This window comes from Alosa sapidissima, chromosome 23, assembly GCF_018492685.1.
Source record: "Alosa sapidissima isolate fAloSap1 chromosome 23, fAloSap1.pri, whole genome shotgun sequence".
NCBI classification, from domain to species: Eukaryota; Metazoa; Chordata; class Actinopteri; order Clupeiformes; family Clupeidae; genus Alosa; species Alosa sapidissima.
In genome coordinates, this window is record NC_055979.1 from 3,994,436 (window position 1) to 4,014,116 (window position 19,681).

The 19,681-nt window shown below is 40.5% G+C and overlaps 1 protein-coding gene across 2 annotated transcripts in view; it reads right to left on the reverse strand.

Annotated features, from left to right (window-relative positions):
* The window catches only part of LOC121698999, a 29,770-nt gene extending 11,552 nt beyond the window's left edge, over positions 1-18,218 (reverse strand). The window contains exons 1-8 of one of the 2 annotated variants that reach the window (XM_042081584.1): positions 18,056-18,217; positions 6,358-6,563; positions 6,137-6,274; positions 5,782-5,938; positions 1,852-2,035; positions 1,491-1,632; positions 1,245-1,400; positions 826-884 (exon numbers count right to left, since the gene is read on the reverse strand). In XM_042081584.1, the coding sequence (XP_041937518.1) occupies positions 826-884; positions 1,245-1,400; positions 1,491-1,632; positions 1,852-2,035; positions 5,782-5,938; positions 6,137-6,274; positions 6,358-6,563; positions 18,056-18,178 (1,165 nt within the window). In that variant the 5' untranslated portion in view covers positions 18,179-18,217. Of the gene's footprint in view, positions 1-825; positions 885-1,244; positions 1,401-1,490; positions 1,633-1,851; positions 2,036-5,781; positions 5,939-6,136; positions 6,275-6,357; positions 6,564-18,055 lie in introns of both variants that reach the window. The other variant, XM_042081586.1, reaches the window with a different exon arrangement.
* Positions 18,219-19,681: the final 1,463 nt, after the last annotated feature.

Genomic DNA, 19,681 nt, shown 5'->3' on the forward strand with positions numbered 1-19,681 from the left:
AAGCATATATATATATATATATATATATATATTATTCTGCTCACTTCACATTTATTATATTATCATATTATCTATAGGCCTATTCATTATTGAATGCTTACCTGGAATTATGTTTTTCCCTATCCTATTTTTAAAGCAGGCCTACCTGCAGGCATGAAATTCTGTAAATTTTTAGAAACTGAGGAGACCAGCTGCTAGAGTTTTGAGAATGAAATGTTGTCCCATTCCTGCCCGATATAGGATTTCAGTTGCTCAACATGGGTCATGTTTGTCATTCCATGATGCACCTAATTTGACAGGTCTGGACTGCAGACAGGCCATTTTAGCACCTGGACTCTTCCTCTATGGAGAAATACTGTTTAAATATAGTCAAATTTGTCATTGTCAAATCATGCTTGGTGCCGCCCCTCGAGTTGGCCCATTACATTATTCGTGGCCAGACCTTTCATCTTTGGGTCTGGAATCTCCAGGCTACAAAATTGCACCAATTGACGTTGTTTTGGTCCAAAAAACAAAAAAAAATCGTTATCATTGGAAAAATAGACCCTTGGTTGTTGTTAGACGGGAGTTTCCCTTTAACCGAATCACTGATGTACTGATTACATCAAGGCTGTTCTGGAGTACCTCTGGAGGTTAACAGGTTCACTATCAATTTTGTGTGCACTCTGAACAAGGAAAGACTCATATACAATAAACATTTTCTGCTTTAAAAAATAGCACAGGGATCCTTGTTAAATTATTTAAAAGTTCATCATAAGTTCATCATAAATATAACAGCACATGAATATTGTCAGAGAGTAAAATCAAATTTAATGTAATACCAACCGGGAGGATTTCCAACTTCAACAATGATGCATCTCATGTCAGATTGATAATAGGTGGAGCTGAAAACATTTACACCACAGAGTTAAAATGCTTTCACAGCTATTATACAAGTAGGCCTACTCATTTTGTGAGTATTCATTTTGCCCTTACGTGTAAATCGGTGCTTGTTATTGTAGGTGTATTGTTACTCAGTGTATTGTTGTAATAGCCTAATGGAAAACTAATGCACATCATTTAACAATATTATTTTATTCATGTTCCAATGCTCTGCCAGTTTTAAATGTAGAATAACACTGAAACTGCTGTGTTTATTTCTGAATGTTCCTAATTAGAATGTTTCTAATGTGATTACATTTTTAATGTATACAGTGTAATGTAACCTGATGATTTTTAAAACATATACTCCTTTATATCCTTACTTTATTGGATTAGTTTCAGCAATAAAACAGATGGGGAAATATTCCCCAAGATCATCACTCCTTGGAGTCCATTTCAGGACCAGTTGTTCAAGGCCATCAGATCTTTCAGAACTACTTGTGATATTCAAGGGTCCACTGATCACAAGACCACGAATTCTTCGAAATAAGAGACATTACAGCACAGTCAGACACTAAATACAAAAAATAAAACGTATTTTCAATGTCATTTTAACAACAGTGTCTTACCCTGCTTCAGAGGCTGTTGCATTTATTATGATTTTAAGCTCCTGGTTGATCACAGCTTGAATTGTGTCTCCATTCTCAGGGGTAGGTGGAACAAACTTTGGCAAGAACACTCCCTCATCACAAGAAGCAATAGGAGGATCGACTGGCCAAAGTAATCATAAATCGCACTATTATTACCTAATGCCGTAAATGTCAGAAAGATTTTAAAAATCTAGCAAGATGGCAAAAAAATGTAAAATTGAGATCTGATGTCAGTAGTAGATATATGAATTGAACTGTGTTCTTCAAAGAGGAACCAGAATACTCCCAAATATGACCATCAGAGGACTGCGCTACGATGTGATGTGTCAATAAATCTCACCTTTGACAGCAAAGTGCAGAGGAAGCTTGCTAAGAGGACTGGCAGCTTGATTAAATGGACCCCTGAAAGCGCGGGAGCCATTGTTGTAGGAGAGAATGATGTTTTGCTGGGGGAAATCCTCCACAACCAGCTCTAACCCATAGACACCAGTTGTGGCCTTGTTATAATGTAGTGAGCAGAAATCCTGAGAAGGGAATGTTTATAAATGTGTTGAAACATAGTTAAACAAATCACAGTTCCCACTATTCCCGGACCACATAAAACTAGGCTACCATTAGTCCTACACATTTATTCTAGAGCTACATAATACATTAGTCATCATTGTTAATGAAAAATTAAGCGTAAGAAAATGTTGTGTCCCAATATTTTCTTATTACAGCCTATGCTCATGTGCAGTGGCTCTGTAAGATTGATATTCACAATTTAAAGGTAGAATACAATATTAGTCCTTCTGCTTACAAGTTGGCTGATGCCATGACGTTAAAGTCAAGTTCTGACGGTAACCTTATTCCATTGGACTAAAGAGCTTGCCATGGCCATGCTGGCTAGTTTCTGCCTTGGGCCTCTGACATCCTTCCATCATCCTGCACTGCACTGCACTTCATTGTCTGATCGGAAAGATTGCTCAGGGCTGTGGACCTACTCTGCGAGAGAGCTGCCGCTGCCGCGACCACCGAACTGCTGCTGACCTGCGAGCTGCCATGCTAACATTAGCTGCCTGGAGTCTGGATTGAGTAGAAGCAAACATTGAAGAACTCTGATGACAGTGATCTCACGAAACAACAAACGTTCACTGTCAAAGTCCACCGAGCTGGTGATCTGCAGGATCGCCCATGACTTTAGACTGTTCTGTGCTTCTAAAGCGCTACACTCTGGGGGCATTAACATGGGGGCTCGTGAACATGCATATGCCCCCAGTGTAGCGCTGTAGCTGCCCGGCTGATTTAGCTGTTGGCTGCAGCATCTCAAGCTAGGTGAAAACCGATTGTTTTGGGGGGGTTCTCAAGGAGGCATGAAAGGTATAGCAACACCCTAGCAACCATCTCAATTACCCTAGCAACCACTACCATAATGTCAACCAAGCAACTGCCATAGTGACCAACATTATTACTCTAGCAAGCAGCAAAGCAACTGCTTTATTTAGCTTAGCAACCACCATATCTACCCTGGCAACACCCTAGCAACCATCTCAATTACCCTAGCAACAACCTACAACCACTACCATAATGTGAACCTAGCAACTGGCATAGCAACCAACATGATTATCCTAGTAACCAGCATAGCAACCACTATATCTACCCTAACAACACCCTAGCAACCTTTTAAATTACCCTAGCAACAACTTAAAATCACTAACATGATGCCCATCTAGCAACCGCCATAGCAACCAACATGATTACCCTGCTTTGTTTAGTATAGCAATCACTATATGTACCCTAGCAACACCATATCAACTATTTCTGTGCTTGCATTATCTGCATAATCATTTTTGCATTTTTAATACACTGGTAATTTCTTGGAATTGCCCTTCTAGTTGATATTATTGTTATTATTACTATTATGCTTAATGTAGGCTTTTTCAACTTTAACTTCAACAACATAGGACAGTGGTTGTCAAACTGTGGTAGCCACCAGTGTTACCCAGACTCTCTCTAGTGGTAGGCTAAGTGGGAGTCTCCAAAATGTATTTTTATAAAGGCAAAATAATCCTATCAAATGTATCTATTGATGACAGGAACGTCTGTCTGTATGTATATATCTCTTGTACCGTTCGCCAAACTTGGCAGGTGTCTTGCTACAGGCATGAGTGAGTGCAGTGCCAAGTTTGAAGTTGTAAGAAATGCAAAATATAATTAAAGATCGATAAATGAAGCACACATTGGCTTTTACCGCTCTAGCCACTGTAGGCTAGCCACTCCCTCTCTCACACAGCAGTCAAGCAGGTGCTGTGTAGGTTACAGCAGGCTTATGTTTGGATGATGTCTGTCTGTCTGGAGGCTTATGCTTTTGCAAAAACATGGCATCCAACACTTGCAGCCAATGCCTATTCAAAACGACATAAAAATGATGTGTTAATAATCTGACACCTCGAATACCCTACTTTGGAGTGTCTTTGGACTTTGAATAAACAAATAACAATTCAGACTGCCACAATCGAATCGAATGCCACATATGAAAAGCATTACCAGGGGCAGACACAGACTGGCAGAGATTGCTGTGCTGAGCGTGATGTCACTTACACCTAGACTTTTTTGTTGTCACACCAGTGCAAATTTCATATGACCATGCATCAAACCACAAAATGACGTTTGTCTTCTCTATCATCAAGTAATTCAATTAGGCTAAATATAGCCTCAACCCAAATCAGCTGTTGGGCCTACCAGGGACACGGCTAGAAATGGCCCTATGAAAGAAAATAATTGTGAGCTCCCTAACGCTAGGGGGGTCTGGGGGCATGAGGTTCCTAACTTAAGTCGAGTGCAGAACTGAACAATAGAATCATAAGGCTATGTACTGTATCTTGAAGTTGAAGTGACAAACTTGATATATGCTAAATATCTTCAACCTCATGAGGAATGAGGAATTAGAATTGTTATTTAGATAAGGTTAACTTTTCCCCACTGTGGAATTTAGAAAGGGATGCTACAAGGAAAGGAACTCAAACAAACCTACCACCTATTGATGTCATTTTGGTTCATTGAGATATCTGGAACTTATTTCCATTAAGGATTGACATAGAAACAGTAAGACTGGCTGTCTTAGTCTGTGCCCTTTGCTCAGTGAAATTGCACAGGTAAACTTGCTCATCTTCACACGAGGGCTGACACGTTAGCAATAACCATCAATGAAATATGTGAGCTTCACTGAACACGTTGTTCTCATGTTAGCTAATTGTGATCAGCGCAGATCATTATTGGCTAATTACCTATTATTAATTATACTACATTTGTGTGTAGTATCTACTATTGCAATTTCAAGATAACCTGTTTCTTTTGACTTTAAAAAATGTAATTTGATTAATTGATTTATGATCATATTTGTAGGACATTCTACCAGAAATGTAAATTTCCACTTAGGAACACATATTGTGCCAACTCATGATCAAATGCATTTTTTAAAATAACTAATTGGAACTATCCCAACTATGGCAGTTACATAGGGTTGTGACGGGCCCTGACATGACGTCTGACGGTCATTCAATTTAATGGCCATTTTTCTGCCTGTGAACATAGAATCAAAACTGTTTGTAAGCACAGATTTTAGTGACCTTTTCAGACATACTTTAGATATACTGACAGGGGACCATGTTATTAGGAGAAGGTCTGTACAAGTCAATAACTCCTCCTTTTGCATCCTTTGACAGCTTGTGCTACTCTGGGAATCCAGAGTTCTCGCGGAAGCATTTGCTCTGGCAACGAGTAATGATGCATGGAACTTTTGCCCCTTGCATCACGGGGAACCAATCATATCTGTGTATCTGATATAGGCGGGCCAGAGGCAAGCTAAACAGGTGACAGTCGTAGTGTTATCCAATTGCGTCAAAGTCCGGAATCAGTCAGTTAACATTGGTCGTATAGTGTTATCCAATTGCGTGCAGTGAGATTTTCAAATGCATGCTTAGTGCCGCCCTTCAGGTGGGCCATTACATTATTTGTTGAATTTAAAAATTTTAGCTGCTTTCGGTAATCAGTTTGTATGGATACTTTTTTTTTTTTTTTATAAGAACAAGTTAAGAGGAGTTTTGGCAGAAATATCTTGAAACCACATGGCTGCATGTTTAGTCGGTTGATAAGTGCAATTTAGAGCTTTCTCAGAAATGCCTAGCTCAGATAATGTAGAGTGGAGAATGTCTTGATTCCCTTTGAGAAAGTTGTGTTTCCAAAGAACCAAAGCAGGAAAAGAATATAGGTAAGAAGGAGACTTATGTACTTTCTCTTTGATTCTGTTTTGCGTCAGGGTAAACCCAAGAGGAAGCTGGCAGACAGAGCATTCTTGATCCAGGAGAGTGCCATATCTGCATCTGCCTTGGTCATTGTCTGGATCAAACGTTACCAGCGTATACATCCGTGGGCAGTTCTGAGGGACACTAGTGGGTGAATCAGTGCCATTAAGATTGTATATCATACCATTCATCATGTAATATTGTATTTTATATTTAAACACAATAACTCCACTTACTCCATTTATCTTAATCTACATATATATTTAGTATATACACATGCATACAATCAGTATTTCCAAAAAAAAGAATCTGATAATTATGGTAATAATAGTTAATAAATACCTGACAAATGATATGCTGGTAGTGACTGGGGATCTGTTTGCTTTATTTGTGTCGGATCGCTTTCCAAGATCAACAACTGTGAGTAGCCTCCAACTTACAACACCATTTTGTAGACTCACCCAATTGCCGCTCCTTTCACTGTAGCCAAAAGCAAAATAGTAAATGCTACAAAAAATCTCCTCCCAAATTGATGGGAACAGAATGATCTGACACCAAGTTACCTCAAACTGAATGGGTTATCTGTGGGTATCAATCTTGTCCTAATCCCTTCTGTCTGGCACCAGTTGAAATTGCCTGCATGCCTCCCTGCTGTGTTGTATATCTCACCACTTTTGAGGCTGCCTTCAATTCCACAGTTTCCACTGATGCAGTTATTCCAGGTAAAATAACTACATCTATCAAAAGTTTGTTTGAAGCGAAACTCCACCTGAAAAGAAGAATCACACCAAAATGATTCTGGTTAGAGAAAGAGAGACTGAAGATCAAACAAAAAATGTAAAAGAAACTTTATACTTCATGCATGGGTATTGTGGTAGAAATTCATCAATTAGGCCAGTTGATAAGTAAAATATTTTGTTCAGAACAAAATTCACTGTTAAAATGTGCTGAAAACAAAGACGAGTCTTCTACAGGTAGAGTTTTACTTCTACTGTAACAGGCAGAGTTTTTGTTGTGATTTTATTTGATCATATACATGTGTATGTATGCTGATTTGATTTACCAGAAAATTGATGTAATACTGTTTGTACAATGTCATGCAACATTTGCTGAAAAATTGTGAGACTAGACTGTCTGGAAGTCGTAAGATTGAAATGTCAAGGCAGGTAAAAAGAGGAAGTAAAATTAGGTGACAGTGCTTCACAGAGCCAAAACAAATACAGGCCCTACCTAGCAACAAGTAATTACACATAGAACCTGGCTAAGTGCATTCTGCTGATTTTATTTGATCATAAATACATGTGTGTGTATACTGATTGATTTACCAGAAAATTGATGTAAACTGTTTGTGCAATGTGTGGTGATTTTATTTGATCATATACTTGTGTGTGTATGTGTAACAGGGCTGAATGTGTTATCAGGAACATTGACTGATGGTAGGGGGTGGGGCTGGTTAATAGTGTATGATTACGTTGTGGTGTGTATGTGGTTTGTATGCTCTTCTACAGGTGCATTCAATCGCCCCTCAATGGCAGACCTGCGCAGTTGGTGGTTGAGAGATTTAAAATGCCAATGGCGGCCTTTGACTGGGAGATTCTTGGTGGCAGTAGGCACCCGCAAGGACTACCACCGAAGCCCGGAGAAGTAAAGGGGGCTCGGAAGACACAACGCACAGCGCACCTGGGGAGAGGCTATATATCGTTCTCTATGTATTGCACTAAAGGGAAGTACTCATATCGTAGCCTACCACTATTTGTGCGAGTGGCCTAAACTTCGTGTCAGTGTGATTGCTGATCACTGTTCCCCCCCCCTTCCACAGCTCTGCTCGTGTCTACGAAGAGGCGTGTGGGTCGTGAAAGCGAGTGCGTGCCATAAGGAGAGGACTACTGGGAGTGTCGGGTCTGGACTGTTCACCGCGGCGACCATTGAGTAGGCTAGCTAGCTTCGAGCGCTAGCAGCTACTACGTGGAGGAGTAAATGGCTGGGTCGTGAGTGGTGCATGGACTGTTCCTCTATAGCCCTTATTAGCCTTTTCCTTGTACGAGCTAATATTACCAGTTGTCTAGCCTTATTATTATGTCCGGCTGCCCATGGTGCTAGATAGGCCTGCTATGTGATCCTGAATCTGGTGATTGTCTTATTGCTGTTAAGTGCTCTATGTCTCTGTGGGCCTATTGCCCGTTTTGTCTGAGTGTCACTGTAGCTTAAATTTGGGGTGTTGCCGTGGTGTTCAGTGCTCTTATGATTCACCGTGATACTGTTGGCTTGTATGGCCCTTTACGTTTGCCGTGAGGATTGATAATTGTGTGTTGTGTTACATGATAATTGTGTGCTGTGTTATATGCCGTCACACCGTCAGGCATACCCACATTGTGTAGAGCATTATAGCCTGAGATCTCCCTCCTCTAGAGGGCGCCAGAATATGGTATTTACATATACTAGGCTATTGATTTGTTTTGTAGTTTCAGTGCTTCCATACTGGTCCTATACTGTAAACAGGCTGTAAACTTACATGGGCTATTGATTTGTTCTGTGGCCCTTCAGTTCTTTCATACTGGTCTTATACTACAATTGGGTTGTGAACTTCACATAGGCTATTGATTTAATCTGTGGCCCTCCAGCTCTTTCACACTGGTCCTATACTTTTAATTGCTTACAACTGGTAATGTATTTTTGTGTCGAACTGTTTGTGTCGTATCTGAACCGCTCCATTTTTAAGAATTTAATAAAACTGTTTTTATAAAAAATCCTTCAACGTTGTGTGTGTGTGTGTGCCTCAAGGGTCAACAGTTATAACCTGCTTCCTGTTACATATGCTGATTTGATTTACCAGAAAAGTGATGTAATACTGTCTGTGCAATGTGTGGTGATTTTATTTGATCATATACTTGTGTGTGTGTATGCTGATTTGATTTACCAGAAAATTGATTTAATACTGTTTGTACAATGTCATGCAACATTTGCTGGAAAAATTATGAGACTAAGTCATAAGATTGAAATGTCAAGGCAGGTAAAAAGAGGAAGTAAAATTAGGTCACAGTGCTTCACAGAGCCAAAATGAATACAGGCCCTACCTACCAACAAGTAATTACACATAGAACCTGGCCAATACATATTTTTAATGTCTAAATGAGGAGGAGTTTCCACCAATATCCCAAGTTCGAGAAACGTTCTGATTGGCTAAAAAGGGGCCTGGGTTCTTAGGAGAAAGAGACATCTCCCAGGCCCCTAGAAGCATAAAAGGTAGAACGCAGGCACACAGCCGTCTTGCCTGACGGTCCAGTCCTGACGCTGTTAGAATTGTATCTTCACTGCAAGACGGCAAATAAAGAATCAACAGTCTTCAGCATCTCTCGTCTTGGTGTTCTCCTTCGGGTCCTTTGACATCAGAGTGCTTATTGAGATTGGAGGTTTGAGAAAGTGGTTAATTTTCCACGACATTTTCTCGCCAGTAAAACACCAACTGCATAAACCAGAGAGTACTCCTGAAGAAGTAGGCCTACTGCATATACCCCTTCTGGGTTCACGTCACAATATCAGGGTCAGAAAGCTTTCCTTTCCATTCCATTGAATTGTGTGTGTGAATTGACTGAATGTCAAGGAAACGTCAAGAAAAATGCCTACTTTTACTACTTTTTCGCCTGTATGGGCTTGTCAACTAGATAGCGTATATGGCAGACCAATGAAACTCTGGCCACTTGCTAACGTCTTGTCTTGTCTACCCATTCTGTTATCAGCTCAGGATCAGGCAGACAGTCGCCATTAGCTAAAACTAATTTATTAAGGTATGGTCTGCGATCCTGGGGTGACACTATAGTGCATATCTTCACAGCTCAACATGCCGGTGTTTCGAATCTTAAAGGTGCGCTAAGCGATGTTACGCGGTTTCTAAGCTAAAACATTTTTTACATACAGCAAACATCACCATCCACTAGCTGCCTGTGCCCTGAATATACTGTAAAAAAATGCTGTCTCTATGGACAGCCCAGGCTCCAAAAATGGAAACAAAAACAACTTGGTCTAACCCATGGAGGTATTATATATAACTGGAGAGAGTGACTAAGTCCCGCCCCCATTCATTTCAATGGACCATTCTAGGCTAGCTACCAAAAAAGTTTGAAATTGACCGCAGCCATCTTTACAAAAATGGCGTTTCATGGCTGTTCGTTTCCGGCACCAGCTAGAATTAGCCTATTAGATTTCACGTTACAGACGGAGACAACGTAAGGCACAACGGTATGTCGTTGATGAAGATTGGACATTCCCTCAGAGGAAAAGAAGTTGTTCGGGAACGCGCTTCTCCTCGATATAAGCGCAAATTTATTAAATTGGTTGGGATAACATATTGGGAATGGTGGTAGAAGTTTGCCCTGTCGCTGACGTCCTAGGTTATTTAATGTGATGTTCAAATGTGATAATAAACAATGCGAATCAATATTGAGTCACTTTAGGCTACACAAATAATGAACCCTAAATGCTATATTTGGACAGGTTGTATTACGCAATAACGAAAATTACTAAAATTAAGTAGACATATGGGATGTAAAAAACTTGTGGATAGCTGAAATATTTGCTGCACCCAGTGTGCATTTGCAGCTTGTTAAACCCGGTTAAACCTAGGCTACATTTGCAGGCAGCCAAAATGAAGCCAACGATAAGCGCACATCCCTCGGGTATTGTGGTTCGAGCAGGCAAAGAGTCTGCAACTGTTGTTGGATATTTGGCTTTTGCCTCGACTGGCAGCCTGGTCATTTAAATCAAATGCATAGCCTAATCATGTCAATGTTGCAAGAAAGCAAACTAAATAAGTCATTGACATTTGTTTTGTTTTAAATCACTTGGGGAGACATAGGTTACATCCAGATGTTGTGTTGTCATGGACTACAGGTAGGAACTACAGCCTGTGCGTTTTAAAATAGTTTTCATGCACAACGCAATGAGTAGGCTAATAATTGGATATAGGTCATTGCATCTGCTAAAATGTATGGTCATAGTCAGTTACCTTGTCAACCCACACATACAGCAAATAATAGCCTAATATGACAACATTTACATTTTTCTTTTATTAAAGACAAAGTCCGGTATAATACAGACTAAACCATGTAGGCATTAAGTCAAATATCAGTAGCTTAATCTAAGTAGTTAGTTGTTTTATTTGTCGTCGTCCAGAAATCCAAACCAACTCGTGCATGAGCGGTCATCTACCAATCAGCATGTGCAAACTGGTGCCGGAAGTTGCAACCATGTAACGCAATGTTTTCAAAAATGTCGGCGGCCAAATGACATGCTAACTGGCTGAAGCTAACCCTTCAAATCCTGACCCCCAGACAGGGATGGATTGCTGCACGGGCCCAGGCCCAGGGGTCCAAGGGGTCAGGGGGCCCTGAAGCCCAAGCCTTTGCATGGAATCATTGCCTCAATATCAACAAATCAGGATGTAGGCTATGAATGTGATTGAATTTAGTATTGGCCATCCCCAAAATGCACCAGAATACAGGAAATCACATCAAACAAATGAAAAATGTTCTTGTTTTCTTGGGTCGCTTTTGATATAGACTAACAATGAAGTAAAGTTGTCCTTTTTGGAATGGGGAATCATGGCTACTTCTGTAAAACAGCAAGAGTAGGCGTGGTAGACCAACTGAATGAAAATGTACGTATACACCCACGAGTGCTTCCTTGTCTCGGCACGTAACGTCATTAAGAAAGCGCTTGCCACTGCAAAGGTGCACATAGTATGATATAGGCTACCTAATATTATAGTTGAAAATACCTTCGAGAACTTGCCCCTCCACTTCCAATCAACTACAGTAGGCTATTCATCAAACGTCTATCAAAATAAGCAAACAATAAGTACCTAGGCCTATGTTAATAATTATAAGGTTATCACAATTAAAATAATAACTATGGTAGTAGGCAGACAATCTGTTTTGTTTTGCGAGCAAATACATTTAGCAAATAGTTTATAAATGGAGCACGGAGGTCTGATGTGAATGACAGCTAGCTGAACCAATAAGACAACATAACTAGATGTACCGCATAGCGGTACAAAATATGACCGCCGCTCAGTCCTGTACATCCGTTCCGCGAAAATAAATCACACTTCAATTTGTCTCCATATTTTACTCCATCCCCCACTCTTGAAACTTTTGTGTATGCTTGTTTGGCATGCCTGAGTGTGTGTGTGCGGCTGCACAGAAAGTAGCCTACTGGTGCTGAAAAGGTGAATAGATTGTAGAATAGCCAAAGAAGATGTAGCATTGTTATAAAACCTTTAAAATCTCTAAACAATCACAAGTAGGGCAGTTAATCACAGTTCATCCATTGCAACTGGATTGATGAAAGGTCACTTCCACCTGTAGGCTACATTGTATTTGGGAAAAGCAAAAGGTATCAGCATAATGTTATTTATTTATTTATTTATTTTTTGTGTATTTATAAACAAAAACATCTCTGTCAGTTCCATGCCGTTTTCAACAGCTATCAAAAACAAAGGTCATTTTTGGATGGATGGATTTTTTGTGAATGTTTCTTCTTCTACATAAGATTTTAGTCATCTTTAGTTCATGTAATACTTTATTGTCAATGCACAAATTAAGTAACAGTAGTCTGAAACGTTATTGTTAATGCACAAATTAAGTAACAGTAGCCTAGTCTGAAACGAAATGCTGTTTTACATCTAACCAGTGGTGCAAATAACTGACATGTCCAAATGGGCCTTGATGAAATGCGTCGCTAGACTGTTCATACACATTTTAACGGGCCAAAGTTGAAGAGCTTTTGTCCGTTATTGTTCGTGCAAATATAGGCTGATTCATGTTCCCTTGCATTGTGTAACTGAGGTCCATGGCTAGTCTGGCTTTCATCAGACCAAGCTCAATCTTTTAAGAAATCAAAAAATAAATAGCGGGCAGATCAGGCTGGGTTCACCCAGCCTAGTCCATAGGCACCCGATATTGTTTAATTTTCCGATTGAGATATACACGCTCTGGCTATTCTAAATGCAAAAATGCAACAGGGAGTTATGACAAAACGGTAACTAACAAACTAGATCCTAATAGAAAGCTGTTAGCTTCCCTAAGCTACAGGTAGGATTATAAGGTAGGCCTATTTACAACATAAATTGTCAATAGGCTATGCTGGCGACACAAATAAAATCTCCTTTGGAAACCAATGGCTTACGCCTTACAGTATCAAGCGGACTTAAACTGCCATATCGTGGCGAAAAATTGTAATAACATTCAAGCAGCTCCATGAGTCAAGGAAAGCGCGAATGAAGTAGCCACTTCTAGATGGGACCCACTACACAGTAGCTTAAGGTGTGTTGCTAAAGCAGCCATAATGAAATGAAGGTGTCATTGTTTGGATACTTCACACACACGTGCTTTTTAATTTCACAAGACTACAACTACCAAGCTGTAATCAAAGCACATCGATTCCACTCTCACACCATGCACGCACTTAAAACAAAATAAACAGGCGTCTCAGTCTCACGCATGTATAGGCAAAACTGTATCAGACCGGTGTAACGTTGGTAGATCTTCCATTGCACAGAATGATTTTGTAGCACGTGCAATAAATGACAGTCGAAAGATACAAACAGTGCTGCTATCAATTTGCTTGGTATAACCGCATTTATAGTTTTCTACAAACGCAATCAATCAAATGCCTCCATCACTCAACTAACGCTAACGGTAACATTACCTAGGTCCTTATTGATATTACAAGATTAACGTACCTGCAGTAAAAACCAAGCATGTCCGATAAACATCCTCAGATTTATTTCGGCTTCAAGAAGAAATGGGAATTACACTTCATGTGAACATCGTCCTATCCTTATGAGATGTCCGCTGAGGTAAATTACAGTCCTTGTAGGAAGCGTCCATTGTTTTTTCCAACCCACTTTTAACTTCCAACAAAATTACGTCTCACTGCAACGATGCGCCATCTAGTGGACAAACGACTACTTATCGCCAATACTGAAAATGCAGCCATGATGATGATGATGAATATTTATCCTACTGAATTTGTAATTATGTATAGGCCGTTCTAATACCGATAGTATGTGGGTGCCTGTGTGTGTGCATGTGTATATGTGTGCACCGCCATTTACAGGCCAATGAGTGTACAGTCACTAAATGTACACATAACCTAATTTTTTTAGACCCCCCCATGGATGAAATTCTACGAAACTTGGCATACCCCCAGAGAATGCCAGGTCAATCATACACATACAATTTGGTGCAGTTTTGAACATCTTAACTGAAGATAGGGGCAATTAAAGCAGAATAATATTGCATTTTCATTTTTTACCGGGGGGTGGGGGTGCAAATCACAAATGAGTGATTATGAGCCAGGTTGATGTGGGCCCTTGAGACCAACATACCATAAAAGATTCTTCATCCTCAGTGCCACGGTTCAGGTAGTTATTTAGGAAAAACTGTTTGTTTTTTTTGCGGTTCGGGCGGCCCGGGGGGGGGGGTTGTGGGGCTGGTGGTGGTCCCCGGGGACGAAATTAAATTTTTCCGTAAAAGTCTAGTGGGGCTACATACCCACCAAATTTCATGTACCCCGGTGGTTCGGTGTCCCGGGTATCAATGACCAAAAATTCAGGGAGTAGATGACGGGAAAAATTCTTGAATTATGTGCATGTGTGAGTGTACAAATTTATGTTTATGTGTGTGTGTGTGTGTGTGTTTGCCTGCGTATGTGTGTTTGTGCATGTGCATGCATGCGTACATATGTCTACTGTGTGAGTATGTGTCATACGTATGATTACTGTAAATGTATGTGTGTGCGTGTGTATCTGTTTATGCACATGTGTGCACATGGAATGGGTTAACATGACCCCTGGAGGCAAACATACGGAAAAAATTGGTCATCCTAGGCCCTACAGTTCTCAAGATATTCACAGAGAACTGTGTCTGCCCTACCCTCCTTTCGGGGGGTCCAGTCCAGCGGGGGGGCTACAGATCAAAACGAAGAATGACGGTTCCATGCTATCCATGTGGGGGTACATGCCCACCAAGTTTTGTGTACCCCGGTCTTTCAGTGTCCCGGGAATCCTTGTTGGTGTACGTCACTAAATGTACACATAAATTATTTTATTGTAAGGCCCCCCATGAACGAAAGTACACAAAACTTGGCATGCATTCGGAGGGTGTCATAATGATCCTACACTTTTAATTTCGTGCAGTTTTGACCTTGTCAGCCAGAGATATTGTGATGAAAACACCTAATTTTTTGCTTTTTAATTTTTAACTAGGTGGCGCTATACATGAAATAAGTGGTAATGGGATGGGTTGACATGCCCCCTTAAGACCAACATACATAAAAAAGGTGGACCTCCTAGGCCCTACGGTTATCGAGATATTGACAGAAAACTGTCTCCGGCCACCTACAGGCCAGTTGGTGTATAGTAACATAAATTAATTTATTGTGTGGCCCCCCATGAATGGAATTCCACAAAACTTGGCGTGCATACAGAGGGTGTCATAATGATCCTACAATTCCAATTTCATGCAGTTTTGACTATGTTAGGTCACAGATACCTTCAATTACAACACCTCATTTTTACTTTTTTGTGTTTAACTAGGTGGCGCTATACATGAAATGAGTGGTTATGGAATGGGTTGACATGGCCCCTTGAGATCAACATACAAACAAAAAAATGGTCCTCCTAAACCCTACGGTTTTTGAGATATTCACAGAAAACTGTGTCTGCCCTACCCTCCTTTCGGGGGGTCCAGTCCAGCGGGGGGGCTACAGATCAAAACGAAAAACGATGGTTCCATGCTATCCATGTGGGGTTACATGCCCACCAAGTTTCGTGTACCCCGGTCTTTCAGTGTCCCGGGAATCATTGACGGAAATTTGGGCATGCGAAAAAGAAAAAAAAAAAAAAATAAATAAAAAAAAGAAAAAAAATCTGACTAAACCTATATGACCGCCGCTTCGCTGCGCGGCGGTCATAATTACCATTAGAATTAACTTAGCTTGGTCGTTAGCCTGGTCGGGACCAGGCTAGGTGCAGAGAATAAATCCCCATGGTAACTTATGTCCCATCTCTTTTGTGAAACCAAGTCAAGGCTAAATTCATCCAGGATAACCTAAAAATCCCAACTTAATCCCTTATCTAGGTTTTGTGAAATACCCCTCAGGTCTAACCTGGACCATAAAAACATAACAAACTGTTCCAGCCGATCAACGACGAGATGCGAGTTTCAATTGCATGGGATGGAGGGGGAGGGAGTGGCGAGCTAGCTCTCTGTTTTGTTTAAATGTCAACAGAAGTGGGATAGTAAGAAAATTTTCCCTTTATTCGTATCCATGACAAACAAAACGACATAGGCCTAACTAAACCTTTTTTTGACTGTCAAAAAAACAACAAACAACATGAGCCTTTGCAAAAAATACCCCAATTCGAACCTGCACACCAGTGACATGAGGAATTTAGAGAGTGACGTGCTGACAAACACGATACCAAACACTTACCATGGCTTGCCTTGACACAACAAAATGACTTACACCTGCATAGGCTACCTTCATATTAACTTGGGATAGAAGCCTATTCACAGAGATAAATAACATTTTCCACAAACGCAACATTGCATTATCTTGATGCATTAACCTGATGGCAAACATTTGCCGTTTGATCAACTAGCCAACTAGCTCTGGTGGGAAAATGCGTGGGACTATGAGTTGTAGCGCTATCCTATTGCATGCAGATGAAATTTGAAAGACAACCGTTTATCCCACCCCTCGGATTGAGCAGTGCCAATGGTAAATTCCCAGACCCTACATCTTGATGTGGGTCTGGCTCGTCAGGCTAATGAGATGGCGCTCCTGATAGTGCATCCACCGACCATGTATGTGCTGTGTGCCATGGGTTTAAACCCGGTTGACATTGTTCATGTTTTGTCATCTGTTTATTGTAATTTATTGTAATTTAAACCCTTCCTAAACAACATACTCTAAAAAGCAGCCATTAATGTTTTTATTGCTAACATTGCTCCTTAATATGGTCAAATTTCCAGCTGAACCCAACACATTAACATGACGTTGTTTTTTTTTTTAAATACATAGCTTTTGACTAGGACCACCATCATTGGCTATCATATAACATAATATTGAAATGATTTGACCAAGGGTTCCCCTGGTAAAGATGGGTGAAAAATACAATATTTCAAGTCATCTTCATGCAAAAGGCAACTGAAAGATTTACATAATATAAAGCACTGAGAGACATGAATGTGAAATGAGCTCATGGAGCTCTGCTGTGCCACAGTGTAGGCCACTTTAAGTCCTTCTAGCAGAGCCTTCTCTTTCACAAGTGCTTGTATTTAGGCCTATACTTGAATATGCAGTAGAGGTTGTGTAGCCTAGGCCTGCTCCAGCCACCTCGGACTACTAATGAGTTAGAGAGAGCGAGTTAGTACAGCCTTATTCACTTGCAGTGCTCCACGGCACTTAGTTCAATACACATATTCAAGGGTACTGCCAGGATTGCATATTAGTGAGTATGATTGTAGTGGGCCGTTCGGGCTAAAAATGCCCGGGCTGATTTTTTGTCCCAGTCCAGCCCTGATCTGAAGTAAAAAAAAAAAAAAACACCTGCTTGTGATGACGTGCTAATTGTTTATCCCCAGTTAACATGCATCCCATTAAGATCTGTAACACCAGTCTATTAGCTGTGTCATTTTTCTGACCCCATGCTGTGCAAAAATAATTCAGTGGAAATGCATGGATTCCAGTTTCTTCCAGTAGCAGCAACTGGAATCCATGCATTTCCACGGAATTATTTTTGGAATCTGATCCCTTATCATACCTGTTCATTCTTACTCGTCGCTAGACTTATCGTGACTAACTTCAAGATGGCTGCAAACGCTAAACTTTGTGAAGATACTGTCTGTATAAATCGTCTTGTGAGTGAACTACCAGTGCTTTTTCAAAGTTCTCAATGTCTCGTTTTAAATGTCAGGGCCCTCGAAAGTCTACCAATGAAGTGTGGAGATACATTGAGCCTCGTAAATGGTGTAAAACAGTGATTTATTTGCATGGCTAGCCCGATGCCGAAGCACCATCATTGAAAAAGCTGTTGGTAGCATCGGCTAACTAGCGCCAGATTTTGGAGTGCAGGGTACAAGCCGAGATGGGCTATGAGACATACGTTCACACTCGGTATCATGTTTCAACACACTTTAGGTCAATATCACACCGGAATTCTCCTTTAAAAGGAAATTAGAATAAAAGGTACTTTACCTTGTAAGAACCATTTTGGTACACTCCTTTAGGAGAAAAAGTCATTGATCCACCCCAGAAGTGACTTCCAATAGTGGCAGAAAACAGCATTTGCAAAGGCAGAACAATGGTAAAAAAAGACATGGTGTCTGACTTATTTTCTGTTCAGTGGAAATGGATCGCACACATTCTCTTTTTAAACACTTGTTTTACTTCCTGGTCTGACAGATACGCCCAGATGAAGATCAAGTTAGATGAGTATTGCTTATACTCATAATACATTTGTATTTATCCAGTTTCCTAAAATTATTTATTTATAAAGTTATACACAAGAGGAGTGGACCTATTTATTAGGCCTATACTTTTCTACCATTTACAGCACCATTTACATAATGAACCATTATGGAGAAAATTTGCTTGACAGTTTTCTGGTATCTTTATAAGGAAGTGAAATAATGGAATGTTGCTCAACTTGCAAGACCATTTGTATGGCTTTTACTGAGGGGTAGTTTCACAAGCAGGGTGAACGTTTTGTTTCACAAGGTCTAAAAATTAACCCTCCACTGCACAGAGTTGCCCTTAGGCATCGGAAAGTTTTTCTTAAACCCTAACTCCAGGATGAAGATGAAGGTGAAACTCTGCCTGAAGATGACAGTAGTTATTCCAAAACCTTTTGTGTAAAACATGTCACCCATCAGCTGGTGAAATCATTTATGGTCCAATCACCACAGGGGTGCCCCAGGGCTCAGTGCTGGGACCACTTCTCTTTGGTGTTTACACCATCTCACTGGGTCCAATTATCCGCTCGCACGACTTCTCATACCACTACTATATAGATGACACACAGCTCTATCTGTCATTCCTACCTGACGACCCCTTGGTGGCATTAAGTTTCAAATTGCTAATGCTTGACTACAAAATAGTCACTGACTCGCACACTCATACTTGAATGCCCTCATTCAGGCATATGCGAGTCGAAAGCTATCAACCGCTGCACACCTCTAATGAATGCTACCTGGCTCTGCCACACGTACGCTCATGGCAATCCAAACTTTTCTCATTGTTTTTTCCCCATTGGTCGAATGTGCTACCAGTTCCTCCCGGACCAGGGATATCATTCTATCTTCAAAAACCTCCTGAATACCCAACTCTTCTGAGAGTACCTCACTACTAACAGCTGGACATGCTTACCACTTACCTGGACACTTAGCTGGACATGTTTACCACTAGACATGCTTACCACTACCTTCTTCCCTATCCTTACTATCCCTCTTCTCCCTCCCTGGGCTCTGCTTGAACTGTTATTCTATTCTATACTACTAGTACTTATTGCTGCACTAACAATATCCTAGTGGCACTGTACCTTTATTGTACCTTAATTGTTGTAAGTTGTTGTAAGGTAAAAGTGTCGGCTAAATGACTAAATGTAAAGGTAAATCCCTAACCAGGATGTCCGCATGGACAATACCTCATGTTGGCCAATAATGTGTGACAAGCAGGTGCAGAGTTCCTGGTTGCACAGCAACACCCAAAGTGATGTGTAGAAAGTGGTTCACAACAGAAAACTGCTTTTTGAAATTTCACACAGGGTGAAGAACATGTAGTAAGTGACACGACACAATACATGATATACGACATATAAAAATC